Below are 17,649 nucleotides of genomic sequence, written 5' to 3' on the forward strand. Positions count from 1 at the left end.
TCTAGCATGAAGGAACACAGTATATTTACACTGTGAGAGGAAGAGTCCATGCATGTATGGATGGTCTTGAACACAAGATGAGTTTGGAGAAAAAGAATGCTGTAGGAACCTCTGCGTCTTTGCATTGTGGTCTGTCGGATTGGGCTGATGGCCGCTAAAATGGGTTTTGAAATGTCACTGAGTTTTGTGCTGGGATGGTTATGTAATAGTTATGACTTGGTTTTGTAAGAATGAGGAGAGACTCCTGTGGCCTGAGGTATGCTTACAGCACTTTTATCAATGCCAGAGCATCAGATGCCACTGTAATTCTTGGCTGGTGTTTCACCGAAGCTTGCTAATTATTCAGAGCAAGTAATGGAGTGCTGGAGCTGTTTGTCAACAACAACTATCAAAAAACAGAGACTCGTGGAAATCAATTTGGGCTGTTTTCACACTTTGACTCCACATCCCTCCCTCTGCTGCCGCAGGTCTTTTCTTGCAGTATTTTTGGGTTTGAATCACAGTATGTTTGTGTGAGTACTGCCCTGACTCTTAGAAGCAGTTGTTTATCAATGTAGCTTGTTGCAAATTTCTTCTTTTTTTTTCTTTTTTTTATGAATTTTTGTGAACAGTGAGTTACAGTGAGTTAGCAGATTAACAATTGTATGTAAATACAGAAATTAATCTTAACTAAGATTAATGAATGCTGTAAAAGTATTGTTAGTTGATTGGATACAAATTCTATGCCATCAATATTGCTTTACAACTGCAAATAAGAACAGATTATTTTCATACTAACTGCAAACTACTTGAGTTCACATGAACTGTCCACCATACAAACTGAACTCTCAGACTCTGGTCTAATTCAAAAGCTTTAGTGTGAAAAAAATGTCCTGTGGTGTCTGAAATCAAGCATGCCAGTAAAGATTCCATATAGCATAACTAAAATAACACTTTGCTTCATTCTAAAAGTCTCTATGGCTTTTTGAGGTGAAGAGCGTAGATGCTCTTGAGTGATGTGAAAAGTCAGAAAAAGAGAGAGATGTGAACATATGGTTGGGCTTCAGGCAGGCCGGTGTGCTGGTAACAGATTGCTCAGGTAGGAGATCATTAAACTGTGTGTGTGTCAGCAGTGGGTCGGAATCACGAGAGAGTTTTGATCAAGAACCATCAGAACGTCGAAGGACCCTGAATTCATACTGTTTGCAGCTGTGTTGTCTTATAATTGTGTTCAATAAACCTCAGGCAGACTTACCAGAATCAGAACCTGCTCTTTATCTTTACATGAGGTTGTTTACAAATACACTTTATTGCCAAAAGTATTAAGACACTCCCCCAAATCATTGAATTCAGGTGTTCCAATCACTTCCATGGCCACATATGTATAAAATTAAGCACCTAGGCATGCAGACTGCTTCAACAAACATTTGTGAAAGAATGGGTCACTCTCAGGAGCTCAGTGAATTCAAGCGTGATACCGTGATAGGTTGCCATCGGTGCAATAAGTCCATTCGTGAAATTTCATCACTACTAAATATTCCACGGTCAACTGTTAGTGTTATCATAACAAAGTGGAAGCAATTGGGAACAACAGCAACTCAGCCACGAAGTGGTAGGCCACAAAAACAGAGAGTCCAGTGCTTCCCACACATAGACTTTACTTGGGCGGGTCGCCCAGGTATATTAACGGCCACCCAAGTATATTTGGAGACACATTTTTGCTTTTATTATTTTTATCCTCTTATACTTTTGTATCCGCCCGAGATAATGAAACCATTCGCGATCGATTAACTAGTGGAAAATCTCCCCTCGCCCTACGCCTTTCATACCTGCTCAATCTGTGTGTGCGAAAACAGTTTACACCCGCTGATATTCCCATGTGTGGTTGAGAGACGCAGCTGATATTTCACAAAGACGGGGCTCGACAGTGCGGGCGAAATTTAATGTCAGAAAAAGTCTTCAATACATTAAATGGTAAAACAAATGTCTTAATGACCATTTTATGACGTCTTATATTTTGGGGATGGAAAAACATATATCGTGATACAGCCTATTGATTATTAAACTTCAAAAGGCTATGATTTCATATGAAAAAGAGCGCTGCACATTGCAAAGTCACAAGGGAGCGCTGTTGCACTTTCTACAGGCTCGCACAACAGCGCTTCAGACTGCTTCAAATAGCGCACATTCATGCCAAGCGATTGCTAATGAACTCAAGTTGATGAATTATGTCTACTTTATCACCTTTATATAATATGTTTTAGACGGTTGTAAGAATGCATATTTTATCTCTCACATTTGAAGGATGAGCCCGCAATAGTATAAACATTTCAAAATAAGAGTCCTGGTGTATTGTGGCCTTGTTTATAATTAAAAGTCAAGGGTAATAAGAGGATTTTCCACCCGGCTACCACCACAAGTATATTTCAAACCTGTGGGAAGCACTGGAGTCAATAACTACCGACCTCAAACTTTGTTTGGTCTTCAGATTAGCTCAAGAACAGTACGTAGAGAGCTTCATGGAATGGGTTTTCAAGGTCAAGCAGCTGCATCCAAGCCTTACATCACCAAGTGCAATGCAAAGCATTGGATGCAATGGTGTAAAGCATGCTGCCACTGGACTCTAGAGATGTGGAGACGTGTTCTCTGAAGTGACGAATCACGCTTCTCTGTCTGGCAATCTGATGGACGAGTCTGAGTTTGGCGGTTGCCAGGAGAATGGTACTTGCCTAACTGCATTGTGCCAAGTGTAAAGTTTATTGGAGGGGGATTGTGATGGTGTGGGGTTGTTTTTCAGGGGTTGGGCTTGACCCCTTAGTTCCAGTGAAAGGAACTCATAATGCTTCAGCATACCAAGACATTTTGGACAATTTCATGCTCCCAACTTTGTGGGAACATTTTGGGGATGGCCCCTTCCTGTTCCAACATGACTGTGCACCAGTGCACAAAGCAAGGCCCATACAGACATGTTTGGTGTGGAGGAACTTGACTGGCCTGCACAGAGTCCTGACCTCAACCCGATAGAACACCTTTGGGATGAATGAATATTAGAGCAGAGACTGCAAGCCAGGCCTTCTCATCCAACATCACTGCCAGGTTCCTTTGAACTTTCTATTCATCAAAGAATCCTAGATAAAAATCCATCACAGTTTTACAGAAAAATATGAAGCAGTGCAACAGTTTTCAATCATATTAGATGATTTCTGAAGGACCATGTGAAGACTGTAGTAATGATGCTGAAAATTTAGCTTTGCATCACAGGAATAAATTACATTTTAAAATATATTTGAGTAGAAAACCGTTATTATTGTAATATTTCAGTCTTTTTACAGTATTTTGATCAAATAAATGCAACCTTGATGAGCATGAGAGACTTCTTTCAAAAACATAAAAAAATTCTTACTGACCTCAAACTTTTGAGGGCTAGTGTGTGGTATTTGTTATGTTAACAAACTAATTTGATTTTAAACAGGTGGATAAATTAAACTGTTGCAACACATTGGGCACATGTAGTGTTGTGTGATCTATTTTTTCCACAATAAAGTTGTTGTTTTGACAGCACATGAAACAGTGCCAGATTGAGAAGAAAGCATCTAGTGTTTTCTGGAGTTCAGTATGATTTCAAGGCATTTGGCGGAGAGGAGATAAGTCTGCCTGAGGTTTATTGAACACAACTATGATGTAGACAAAAATGCTGCAGACGGTGTAAATTCATCTAATAAAGCAGAGGCGTTAATGCACTCTAGAGGAACAAAACCTGCCTTGGCCAAATCCACACGAGCTGTAAGAGAAATCAAACTCACTTTTTCTCAGAATTTCATTACAGTCAAATCCACAGAGCACTGCAGATCCAGAGTGTATTACTGTCAGGACGTGTTGCCTGGAAGTTGACGGCCGGATAGCAGCAGGTAACGGGCACTGAATTCCCTGGATGCCTGCCAGTAGAGTGTGTGTGTGTGTGTGTGTGTAAGCTTCCTGTCAGTGCTTTCTAGCTCCCACACAGATATAGATGGACTGCACATCCAAGAGATAGTCACAGACTAAAATATGCGATCTGACTACGAAAGTGTCCTTTCAGAAGCAACAAACTGTCTGACTGAGAGACATTTCCCTCGTGACATATTTAGAGAGACAATTAGTATAAAAGCAAGAAGGCCAGTGCGAGTCAAGAACAATCTTTGATTTTCTGAGCCACTTTCTCAAATCGTTTCTTTGTGCGTGAATAAATGGACCTCCTGTTCTGTGAAGAGCTCGTAAAGCGTTTGAATGTCTTTGTAAATTAAGGTAGGGGATCACTAAAAGTGATGGAGAGGTCAAATTATCTCCATGGCGATGAATAATAGATGAGTGTTTTTCTTTCTGATGTCTCTGAAATAGAAAAGCCATCTAGAGCAGCATATAGTCTGAGAGCCGTATGTGTGCTAAGATCTTCAGTTTAACGGTTGTGCTTTAACTCACCCGATACTTAGAGAGGTCGATCCTCAGAGAGTTATGAAGCTGATCCAAGAGTTTAACAAACTTCTCTCTCTGTAGAAAACCAAAGTCACAAAAAACAGATCAGTAAAGCATCCTGTCATCAATCTAATCTATTATTGTTTGTGCATTCATTTATTCATTCATCAATTAAATCATCAACATATCATCCATCCATCCATCCATCCATCCATCCATCCATCCATCCATCCCCTATCTATCTATCTATCTATCTATCTATCTATCTATCTATCTATCTATCTATCTATCTATCTATCTATCTATCCATCCATCTATCCATCCATCCATCCATCCATCCATCCATCCATCCATCCATCCATCCATCCATCCATCCATCCATCCATCCATCCATCCATCCATCCATCCATCCATCCGTCTATCAGCAGTGAGATTGACAAACCCCAAAGTTGGATGCTGCAAATCGGTCGGAGGCCGATATGTTGGTGGTCGCTGTTGTTGTGTGAGCAAAGTAGGCATTGATGTTGGCAAGCAAGTTACTCATCACCGCGGGAACACCGGGACACATGTACTTGGATGAGAGACAAGAGAAATGACTGAAAGAGAGAGAGAGAAACAGATGTTAGAATCGGTCATAAACACACTCATGAGCAGTTTAACACCTAGAATAATGTATATTTCATATCAGATTCCTGTGGATTTACTTCCCTTAAGCAACAACACTGAAACAACAGCAAAAAGTTACTCCTGAATACAGTCTGAATATGTTTTCTAAATTCCCCATAGACTTCTACACTGCACAGAAATATTTTAACTGAAATGCTGATTAAGAACATGATTTTTAGCAAAGTAAACTGAAAATTTTACTAAGTAGGAGTAGTAGACATGACACACATGTAAATGATTATGTGAGATATGCACATGTGAAATGAACTGCATAATCCATCTTATAATGTCAGAATTAACAGACAGCACAACACAGATCTGGTTGTGTGTCGCGCCGCAGGGAAGTGCAGGAAATTGCTCGGTAATGTCAGCCACTGTTAGAGGAGATTCATTAAAGAAAGATATAAGAGAGAAAACGAGATACTGTAGGAGAAGAAAGAAGAGAGACATCGACTAAAAATAGCAGCAGGCCTGCAGGGCTTATACACACACACACACACACACACACACACACACACACACACACACACACAAGAAATACAGCATCTCACATGTGTACTGTTCTCACATGCTCACATATAATACAGTACTTTTTGTTTTGTTGAACATTACTCAAACAAACGATCCATATAAACACATTTTTCTCTTTCTCCTCTTGGCATATAATCAGTTATGAAAGTAAATAATTTATTGAGGCACACATGTTAAAAAAAAAAAAGACTGAATAACTGTCAAACGGCTCTAAACAAATGATTCTACTGGATGTTAAGCACCAAACAGACAACAAACCAGCCATTTTTTCAAGATATACTCTAAATGAAAAAGAATGCAGAAATCTGTCCATGTAAAAGTTCATATTTACAAACTTGCATACGCAGATGTTGAGCACAGCCCAGTATTAAAAATAGTTTGTAGTAAAAATAAAATAAAGTGATAGAAAATTAAATTAAATTAAACATATATGATGAACGTAAACTTTAAAAAAAAGTTGAAACAAATTGAAGTTTAAGTACTAACTTTAAAGGGAACCCCTGGTATTAAGACTTGTATGGCTTAACATAAATGATGTCTCTTACTGAAATATGTAGTAGAAAAGATTTACATTATTTAAAAAATCCATGACATAATTGGACAATGGGGGGGCACCATTTTGTTTAAGTGCATTCTATGTCGATGACGTCAAATGGTTGCACTCGGTGAGCTACTGACGCTGCCCTATTGATATTTTTACCGTAACACAACCTGTCGAAGGGCAACAAGAGAAACAATGCAAGTCTTCACTGCTTTACTAGCGATAAGAGGAGGAGAAAAGAATGGGAATTTGTGAAGAATGTGGACGAATAAAACTTCCTAAAGATCCATGTTTTTGTTCTCTTCACTTTAGCCCTGATGACTTTGAGGCTTTTAGTAGACCACAGCTGAAAGAGCTTACAGCTGCCGATGGATATAAGTGTATGCTTTAACCAAATGCCACACCTGTCATGGAGACTGATGAAGGTAAGTCTATAACACATCTTTGAGACAGGCTGCCTCAAAGCTCATGTGCGCTGTGATACACAATATATCTGTGATCGCATAAAACAGTAGCATCTTCTCAGCGCGTTTAACTGTAATTATAGTGTAATTATATCTTGAAGAACTGAATAATATGAATTAACAACATGTACTTACAGGGTTAGGATTAGGGTTTGGTGTAATTATGCACAATTTTATAATATTACTATAGTAAATATACGTAACTTGTAACAAAGACTATTGTATTGTATTGTATTGTAAAATAGTTACCAAACACTAACAAAATAAATAAATAAATAAATAAATAATGAAAATTACAGAAGCACATAAAAAATTACTAAATCACAGGCTGAATTTTTGACAGCCTTTTCTTGAATCTTAATACTTAGGATTAATGAATTGAACAATCTCCTAAGCATGAGCATGAATGAACACCCCTGCTAATATTACATCTCTGTTGTTTATAGACCGCAAGACAAAGCCGTAGGCTGTGAATACATGAGACCGTACATTAGTACCTGCAGACATTGATTTGGACCTCATTAGTTCTGATAGCATGACCTCTGAGCCCGAATGGCCCATCATGACACACAGGGGAATGAAGAATTATTGTGCCTCCAAGAAAAGGTGAAGAGTTATCCTTTCCTCCCTCCATGTTCCCTCCTCCATATTTCAGACATGATTGAAAGATGCTCATGGCTAAATCAGAATAAATGATATTTGATGGAGGGTGTTGACTTCCTGTTGCCTGGTAACAGCTTGCTTTCCTTTCAGCCTAAGACCATTTGCTCTTTCCTCATTTTTAAAATCCTTGTCTTGCTGCTCCAGTGGTCCGCAGAGCTTCGCTGTAAATCAGAGAAATAAAACTTGCCAGCAAGTATTGACTCGTCTTCTCTCTCTATCTGCTGTCCTCTTTAACCTCTGCGCACCTCTCTCCAAACCAGGTCTTAAATTCCCACGCAACATCAATATCTGTGATATCATCCGGTAATGAGTTACTCCTGTGATCCCTGAAAAATCTTCAAGATCTGTGCTTTCATTATGGTTGAGAATCTTGCATTGTTCTAATTAAAGTAGAACAAATTACACAGATTTTCTTTTTTTTTTTATTATTATTATTATTATTATTATTTATTTGTTTGTTTTGTTAGCAGATCTTAAATGCCAGGGCAGCTACTAAATCTACAGCACCAAAGCAAAATAAGTTAGATTTTACCTGAATTTACAGTCTGAATTGAATGCAATAAAAGAGAAATTGTGGCACAACATATTGCAAAAACACAACGAACATTCTTCTGTTGTGTTATCTTCGCAGGTTGCATGCAACAACAATATCCGATATCCGATAAACATACAAACTCTCATATCTAGGCTCTTTTATAAGAAGGTAGATGTTTTAGCATTTAAGTTTAGGTATCGGGCAGGATTAAGGGATGTTAATGCCTTATTAAGGGAATAAGGCATTAATATGTGCTTTATAAGTATTAATAAACAGCCAATATTCTAGTAATATGCAAGTTAATAAGCAACTAGTTAAAAGTGAGAATTGTTCCCCATACTAAAGTGTTACCAAAACTCATCTCCTTCCAGAAAGCTCTCAACAGGCTCATTTGTGATGCATGTTCTGTAAACTTATGGACCAACATGCTGCTGATGGCAGAGGATTTCACCCTGAAATCATTATCCCCCTTTCAGCAATAAAAAATGCTGAATGGTTAAAATACGGGCTGCATCTCTGATAACATCAGGAACATATCACGTGACTTTGTTTATGATTACAGGGCTGAGGAAAGGTCATCAGGGCAAACTTAAGCATCCCTGGAAACTGTGTGCAGAGCTTCAGGAAAAGGATTTCAATTAGTGAAAGGCATAAACTTTAGTAGGTTCATTAAAACACACAATTTCTCCTACATATTCACATTCGAACACTATCTACAAGGATCACTGGTGCTGAATGATTTTCATATAGAGGTGTATAAGTAAGTCTACATCTAATTATTGATGTCAGTTCCCCTGGTTCAGTAAGTACCAAACACTCATTGCTGGAAGACTATCATTTATTGAATTAATCAATATCCATTATCCTAAAACAGAAACACAAATCAGCAGATGCTTCAAAAGTAAGAAATCGATCAAACAGCAGAACCTGATGTCTCTCTGGATCAACAAGAAATACTCTATATGTAGGATCCAAAATTTACACTCAGCAAGTGCCAAAATATATTTGGAGTCACTTGCCAGTAAACTTTATTTATTAATTTATTTAATGCCTGCAGCAAGGCTGTCTTCATGGGGTGAACAAAGTGAATAAGTCATATAAAATATAAATGTTTTATATGTAAAAATGTATAAAACACTTAAAATTAATACACAACAAAAATTCTAAACAAAACAAAGCAAAAAACATTCAGGTGATACTTTTTCAAATACAGCAGTTAAACATATATTTGAAGAGTTTGGTTCCAAAACACGATAAACGCCATTTAAAAAAGAAAATGAGTTTCCGCCAAAATCAGTATCGTATCTGGTCGGTATTGAAAAGTCATTTATTAATTTTGTGCAAAACGCGATATCCGTCGTGTTATTCTGAAATGTTTTCTCCCTTTCTTTCCAAAACGCGACAAACGCCAGTCTCCTTTTTCTGCAGAATGCGATATATCCACTCAACCAATCACAGCGCACCATTCCACGCACTGTAAACATTGAAGGCTTTTTAAAAAGCCATTTTTAATACCAATGTACTCGGCAAATGTGTTTATTTAACCGTGCGGTGGTGCCAGATACTCTTTAATCGGTAATAGCAAATAATTTATAACATTAACAAGATGTCCCATTTAATTAATTTTGGGAGCGACGGCTGAATGTATTTTTAGTAAAATGTCTGTATATAAGATAAATATTGGCAAAGTTTAGACTCAACTTACTTTGTTGTGTATTTTCAATTTGAAAAATAACTTTTATTTTGATGGATTAATTGCATTTTGAAAAAAAAAAAAAGTCATGGATTTATTGCATTTTGGGAAAAAAAATAATATGTTTTTATAATAAACTTTTTAAAATTAAAATATAGATTTGAATTTTTAATGTTTTTATAACCAAAAGATGCTATGTGAATGTCTGAAACAGAAAATAGTGGTTTTCATCTTGCCATTCAATGCCTTTTTATTCAAATTAATCAAAATGGAGTTATTGCGTTTTGGAACCAAACTCTTCATTTGAGTAAAACATCTTTTTACCTTAAAAAACACGAGTTTGACAAGAAAGGCACTATGAAATAAATCAATGACCATGTGTGAATTTCAAATTATCTAAATGTAATAACTTTATTAGAAACTGCAATATTACACTGTCTCATGCTGATGTGCACAATTAGAAGACATAAAAACTGCCTACTAAAGAAATTCTGTCATGATTTGAAGTGGAAATTTGGTGCCATTATTATTATTATTTGATAATTATTTCCCCCTTAGAAATCCATGTAAAATACGTATGTGCAATATTCCTCACATTAAGCCACCAGAACAACAACAGGAGTAACAAAATCGCAATGTGTTCTCACATGTCCGGTGCATTTTCATATGATGCAATGACCTGCGAGAAGTAATACAACAGCTAAATAATACCATCTAAATGACCCCATAAAATATATTTTTCAATAAAAATAATGCAAAAATAATACATTTTTATGGCCAGTAATATATCTCAATTCACCCACCGTTGGCAGGTGTGGCAAAAATTCTGGGCCCTGCTTTAAAGTCTGTTTAAAATGTGCAAAGCAGGGTAAAGATATATTGTTTGTATGCAATATGAAATTACAATGTCAATTTAGAGTTTCTTTATGCATTACAATAATTTAAACTACAGCTGTCAGCATTTAGAGGCTTTGCTGAAACATGAGGTGAATAACTGCAATGGCCGAGTCAAACACGACACACTTTAAGACTACTTTCAAAAGCCAGAGAGACCAATTGTTATTTTCTGCTAAAATCTGACCTTTTTGTAAAATGTGGCCCATATCAGACACTGGTCTGAATATGTGAAGTTCCTGAACTGACCCGAAGTGCATTTCCCAAAAGCATCGTTAGTCAACTATGGTCGTAAGTCCCATTGAACTCTATTGGTAACAACAGAACTTGCAACCATAGTTCGCTTTGGGAAACGCACCCCTGAATGAGTAAAACACTCTGACATGTTCATCAGCAGTAAACTACAGTAATAAATTCTACAAAAACTACATGTCAATATACGCTTAAACCTCCCTACACTCTCAAACTCTTTATATATTTGGACTGTAAATACACAACTGTTTAAAAGTTTGTGTTTTTAAAAGATTGTTTTTTAAGAAATTAATACTTTTATTTTAGCAAGCATGTATTAAATTGATCAAAAGTGACATTAAAGACATTTATAATGTTTACAAAGGATTTTTATTTCAAACAAATCTTCGAATCTTTCTATTCATCAAAGAATCCAAAAAAAAAAAAATGTTTCATGGTTTTCAAAAAAATATGAAGCAGCACTACTGTTTTCAACAATGATAGCCTTGAGCAGCAAATCAGCATATTAGAAAGATTTCTGAAGGATCACGTGACACTGAAGACTGGAGTAATGATGCTGAAAATTCAGCTTTGCATCAGAGGAATAAATTACATTTTAAAGGGGTCATGACATGAGACATCAAATTTGCCTTGATCTTTTGAGATATAAGAGGTCTTTGCATCATCAAAACATTCTGCAAGTTTCATAGCTTAAAATGTCGTCCTCATTATAAACAAATCATTTATTTAATTAAGCTACAAAAAACGACTCATTTTGATATTGCGGAATTTGTGACATCACACGGGCAAATACATTGCATATGACTGCCTGCCGAGCAAGACACTGACAAATAGTTATACACATGGCCTAAAATTAGCACTTGCCGAGCGCCAAATGTGAGTATGTTGGCGAGAATATGAAACTGTGTCAGTCGTCAGATGGTGGTAACATTTTTATGAAATCTAACAATGCAATGTAATGAGAACATGAACGTCAACAAACACGAACAATGCTCGGGGCAGTTGACGGGTCAGTGCTGCATCATCATGAAAATGTAAGCCTTTCTAATGTAAATATTGGCTGCGATGTGGGAAGTTCAACATCTGAAACATCCGAATCACACGCTCTGAATGCCGCATCTTCAGACAGCGGGCAAATACTAAGTTGAGCTCTCTTCATGCCTTCCTTTGCTTGAACGGACAAATTCACACAAAATTATGTCAAAAAATGCTTGTCTCAGTGAGTATCTTAGTAAACATAGTCATGTATGTCTTCAGTTGAGAAAGAAAAGGCATGATTTGTGCATGCATTCGCTCTTAAAGTGACAGCATCCTAAATAATCCTGCTGTTGTCTGCATTTTTAATGATAACAAAACAACAAAGGGAAAAAAAAAATCAGTCACTGCTCGTGAACTTCAATAAAGATGAAGAATATGCAGTGTTATTTATTTGATTAGCCTGCTTTATTACATTTCTGTACTTGAAAATTACTGTTAGGACTGCCTGAAAAGCATGACTTATTTCATTTGTATCTTTGTTGCATTGTATTTATTTGTACTATTGCTTTTAATTTTATTATTTGTTCTTATTTTATTGCTGACTCTTAACATGTCTTTAAAAATATAGGCTATTAAATAATATAGTAGTTAAGCATCGGAAATTTTAGCCGTGGCATCGAAATTGGAATAGAGGATTGTGAATTTTCTCAAAACTGCCTGTTTATGTGTCATGGTTGGTAAAAATAGTTTTGGCCGGTAAATTTTCTTAAGGCACCGGCCATTGGCATTGTTTGATAGATCTGAATCACTAATTCAAAACAAAAGATTCATAAAGCTCAGAAGCAGTTGGCCATCATGAGATATTGTTGAAAAGTTGTTATTTTGGGGGGGTTTCAGTGCACAAAAAGTATTCTCGTCACTTTATAATATTAATATTTATAATATTAAGGTAAATATGTTTTTAGTACCTTTGTTGATCTTGAGAGGTTCAGTGGCTTTGCTCTCAATAGTGGCCTCACAGAGCCATCGGATTTCATAAAAAAAATTGTAATTTGTGTGTTGAACAAAGGTCTTACTTGTGTAGACATGAGGGTGACTAATAAATAACATTATTTTTATTTTTGGGTGAACTAACCCTTTAAAGGAGTTGCCCCTTAAAAATTGATAATTTCAAACAGAGGGTCAGAATGAAGGTTGAAAAAAAAACTTCATTAACATTATAAGTGAAGCTAAAGGAACATATTTAAAAAAAAAAAAACATATCATGAACCCATTAAAATAACAGTTATTTTAAATGGTAATCATATTTCACAATATTACTATTTTTACTGTATTTTAATCAAATAAATGCAGCCTTGGGGAGCATACCAGACTTCTTTCAAAAACATGAACAATTCTTACCAACACTAAACTTTTAAATGGTGTACATGCAAACAATTATGACGAAGGCAACCGGGATTCATACATGATTTCCTTGTCTCTTATACTGCAATGCTGAGAGTGAGAGAGAGCGTGAGACAGTGAGAGAGAGGGGACATAAACTCCAGATGCAATTACAAGAGTAAGGGCCCTCAGAGCAGAGTGGATACACATCAGGGGCCCAAATTAATTACAGCGTTCCAAACAGCCAACAGAGAGAGAAAGAGAAAGCATATGCTAAGGTGAGAGGTTTTCACTGGGAGCCTGAGCATTTCTGGTAAACAGTGTGATTTATAAAGCTATCATGTGCATGAATGACCGTAAGTCATCGACAGACACAGAGTGATCCAACATGAAATGAGCCTTTCATAAATTCCTGTCTAAGCACAATCAGCACCAGTCATGAAAAATGCCAAAGCATCATCTGTCAAAAACACTAAAGACAGACAAAATAAATACAGCAAATATAGCAAATGCAGTGAGCTATTGGCTGCTTTCTGTTAAATATTATCCAATGCATCATTATTATTCAGTAAAAGACACTTAATATTTAGTAATAATATTGATTTGACTACACTGACACTATTTGATAAGAACAAAACTTTAATAAAATATGATAGAGAACAGAACTGAACTGAGCTGAATAAATACACTATTGTGTTATATTGAGCCGCTTTATAGCTGAATCAAATTTGTTTCTTAACTGTTTCATAATTGAAGAACTTTTCAGTTATTGAACTGAACCAACACTAAACTGACTATCTAATGTCTTTTAGAGCTGCAGAATTTGTCTCGTATTTTATGAAGTTTGCATCATTGATTCTGAAAAATCCTATTTATTACTGTGAAGCTGCTTTGAAACAATCTGTATTGCGCTATATAAATAAAAATGACTTGACTCACAATCTCCAAAAAAAAACAAATGAAAGCATCAGAAACTGAAAGGGTTCTACACTCACGTCATGGCCTGGTAGATGGACTCCACACCAAAACGCATGGCAAACTCATCCACGATCTCCTGCGACACGTCGTCAAAGTAAACCTTCCAGGCATCGTCGCCTTTGACTTCCGGGATCTTCACTACTCCACTGTTCTTCACCTCCGTCAGGTAGTGGAAGAGATTCTGCACAGGAAAATAAGACTCATTAAGAGCAGTGTTATTTCAAGAGATAAACAGAAACTGGAAACCTGTTTAGGGGCCAGGAACCATGCAGGGCATTCTGAGTGCATGAACTGCAACAGCATTGATATGGAATGGATTTTGAAAAACATCAACAGCACAGCCAACTTGGAAAGGTCAACATTTCGGGGTGCCAACCCACTGTCATCACACCGACAAAAATGCCACAACACCGTACATCCGATGATTGTATAAAACCAGTGAGACATGGGCCAGACTCTACACAAACACGTGTAGCTAGAAAGGTTTGCATTCATAAGATAGTTGGATGAAAAGCAATTCATAATGCAAGACAAATATGTCTTTTGACGGATCTTTAACTTTACAATATGTTGGGTATATAAGTTTTGCAGAAATTAACTACTGTTGTTAACGTGGCACCAAGGTTCATATCTATGTTGTAAAAGTTAGCAGACCAAATAATATAATACAATTAGGGATGCACTGATACCGCTTTTTTCAGAACTCATTCAATCCGGATACTTTCATTTTTGGTACCTGCCAATACAGATACCTGTATTTTCATTGCATTTGTAATTTTTAAATATATTAGGTAGAGAAACCAAAAGATTATGAATTATATTCATTGGTTTAATTTGTTTAGCAATGATATATTTCCTTTAGTTATTTTTATGCTTAATTATGCCTGTTAAAATGAATTGTACACGCTTTTGTTACTTTCACGGTTACTTTCTATTGCTCAATCATATTTGATCTTTCATTTAATAGCACAGGGCACATTTAGAGGTGCTTCAGCTGGGCTTAATAGAAAAAAGTGTTGAAATAAGCAGTGCTTTTCAGGTTTTCAGGTAGATCTAACAGTTGTTTTCAGGTACATAATTTGAATAAAGTAATCAAATGTAAAATAACACTGCATAATCTTCACTGTATAAACTAAATATACATGAATTTTTATTAAAGTTCCAAAAGTCATTTAGTCAAGAGCAGTAAGTGATCTCTTTGTCCTTTGTTGTTTGATTAACATTAAAAATATAGCAGCATGTTTATTATGCTGCTGTCCCTTTAAGACGGAATGCACGGATACAATGTACTGTTTCACATGCGTTTTATTTCTCAACTGTTTACATTCACTTAAGACATTACCAAATATGTTTACAACGATACTTGCAAAGATGGGCGTTTTTTAGGGATGCACCGAAATGAAAATTCTTGGCCGAAACCGAAAACCAAAAAAGAGGAAACCAAGGCCGAGAACTGAAACACCGAAAGAAATTATGCCAATTATTAATACCACTGCATTTATGTTAATGACTGTGTACTAACTTTACTAAAATCAAGGCATTGCAATTGCATAAATTAATATTAAAATTTCAAATAATAAATCAATTACAAATTATGCAAATATTTATTTAGCACATTGCAACAATGCACAGTATAAAATAAAATTCAAACTAAAATGTTTAACTTGACCCCACTCATGTGTACATTAAAGTATAATGTCCTGTATACATTATTATTTAAAGTACACATGAGTGGGGTCAAGTTAAAAATTTTAGTAAATATTTCTTGCAGGATTTCACTGAACATATCAGACAACGAGGGTGCATGCCCCTCATCTAGTGCAGAGAGACAAGTTTTGTTTTTTTTCTGCGCTCTGATCTCCTCCTGCGCTGGACGCTGTTCCGTCTCTGTCTCCACACGGGTTCTCCGCATCCATCGCGGCCTGGATCATTTCTCGTGCGCGCCGCTTTATTTCCGCATCAAAGTAATGGTCTTTATAACGCGGATCAAGTACAGTCGCGATGAAGTGCAGAGGATCCGAATAGATCTCAGTGAAACGTGCACTGACCGACTCTAAGAGTGTACTTTTCATTGTTTTCACTCCGTGGTCCGTCTCAACCACTTCGCTTAGGAGACGCTTTAGTGCTGCGATTAAAGGAATAACGTCCGCTACAGATGCATCAGAGGATCTGATCTCGCGGTTTCTGTTTGCGTCATCACAACATTTCGGCCGTATTGTTTCGGTGATAAAAGTCTTTCCATTTTCCGCCGAAAATTTTTGGTGGCCGAATATTCGGTGCATCCCTAGCGTTTTTACTTAACTTTGTGTGAAAATGTCAGTTCTAGCGCAAGAAGTCGTGAAAGAGAATTCAATTCAGTATTCAAACGCTGTCTACAGGGTTTCTACAGGTTTCATCAAATCTAATTTAATGCTTTTTAATGCCTTTTTAATGCCAATTTTTAAAAAATGTAATGCCATATATATGTCGCTAAATTTCAATAGATTAAGTCATATGGCAATTAGAATATTCATTGTCATTAAGTTGCATTCGCATTCTGCCAAGCGTCAGCCCTTTACATTTGTTTCTCTGCTGCTACTCTTTGTGCTCACATAATGTATTTTAATACAGCCAAATTCCCAATAAAATTGTTTCATCTATATATTTTTCTGTTTTGTTGTCAGACAATATGAAATGGTGTCTGAAATGCGGCACATTAAGACTACACAGAGGGCTCGACATTAAGCTTTGTCATGTGCTTTACAAATAAAAATTGAGTTGAGTTGAGTTGAGAATAAAAAATTATAACTGCATTAAATAATATTATGGGATTGTTTTAAATATTTTTTGAAAATTCAAATAATAAATGTTGGGGAGAAATGATACTTTTAAAAATGAAACTAAACCACCAGTAGGTGGCGGCAAGTAACCATCCTAATAAGTGAGTCATTGAATCATTCATTCAAACGATTCATTCCAATGACTGATTCATTCAAGAATGAGGCAGTTATTTATGAATGAGTCATTGCCTGCGTCTCAATGTGCATTCTATCCATCCTAAATAGTATGTGACACTAGTAATATTCAATACTATTTAGGGCGGATAGTATGCACATTGGGATGCTTGACTCCGATTCATTCAAAACGCTGAATCATTCAGTAGGCTAATGAAAACAAGGCTGCACAAGCAACCTTGTAACCGTCAGTCCATTATGCAGCCTATTATTATCCACTATGGATACTTACACTAAATTTATTCAAATCTGTCATTCTTGCATTTTCCTGTGGCAGGAAAGCAAGATCTTGCGCTCCTGTGATCAAAAACGGCGTTACAGCAAATTTGCACCGGCCGGAGTCAATTACCAAACTGGTTCCGCGTGTACATCAGACCAATGTACATATTTTGCGACAGCAAATCAGTTATTAATTATGAAGGCTATATTCAATATAAACTGGTAGTACTATTTTCTTCAAATCTATCTAAAAAATGTAATGCCTTGAAATGGTTGAATGGTTTTTAATGCCATTTTAGGCATCAATTTTCACAAAATCCATTTAATGACTTTTAATGCTTTTTAATGCCCCGCGGATACCCTGTGTCTAGGCGCGACTTTCTGGGTGTGCGCTTCGGATGTTTGTGCACAGTAAACATGTGGTCCTG

The 17,649-nt window shown here is 36.5% G+C and overlaps 1 protein-coding gene across 1 annotated transcript in view; it reads right to left on the bottom strand.

Annotated features, from left to right (window-relative positions):
- The window catches only part of LOC137022900 (protein unc-13 homolog C), a 221,991-nt gene that overhangs the window by 154,398 nt on the left and 49,944 nt on the right, over positions 1-17,649 (bottom strand). Inside the window, exons 14-16 of the mRNA XM_067389369.1 lie at positions 14,027-14,190; positions 4,874-5,027; positions 4,438-4,506 (exon numbers count right to left, since the gene is read on the bottom strand). Of these exons, the coding sequence (XP_067245470.1) occupies positions 4,438-4,506; positions 4,874-5,027; positions 14,027-14,190 (387 nt within the window). The remainder of the gene's footprint in view (positions 1-4,437; positions 4,507-4,873; positions 5,028-14,026; positions 14,191-17,649) is intronic.

The sequence above is a fragment of the Chanodichthys erythropterus genome, chromosome 7 (assembly GCF_024489055.1).
Source record: "Chanodichthys erythropterus isolate Z2021 chromosome 7, ASM2448905v1, whole genome shotgun sequence".
Lineage (NCBI taxonomy): Eukaryota > Metazoa > Chordata > Actinopteri > Cypriniformes > Xenocyprididae > Chanodichthys > Chanodichthys erythropterus.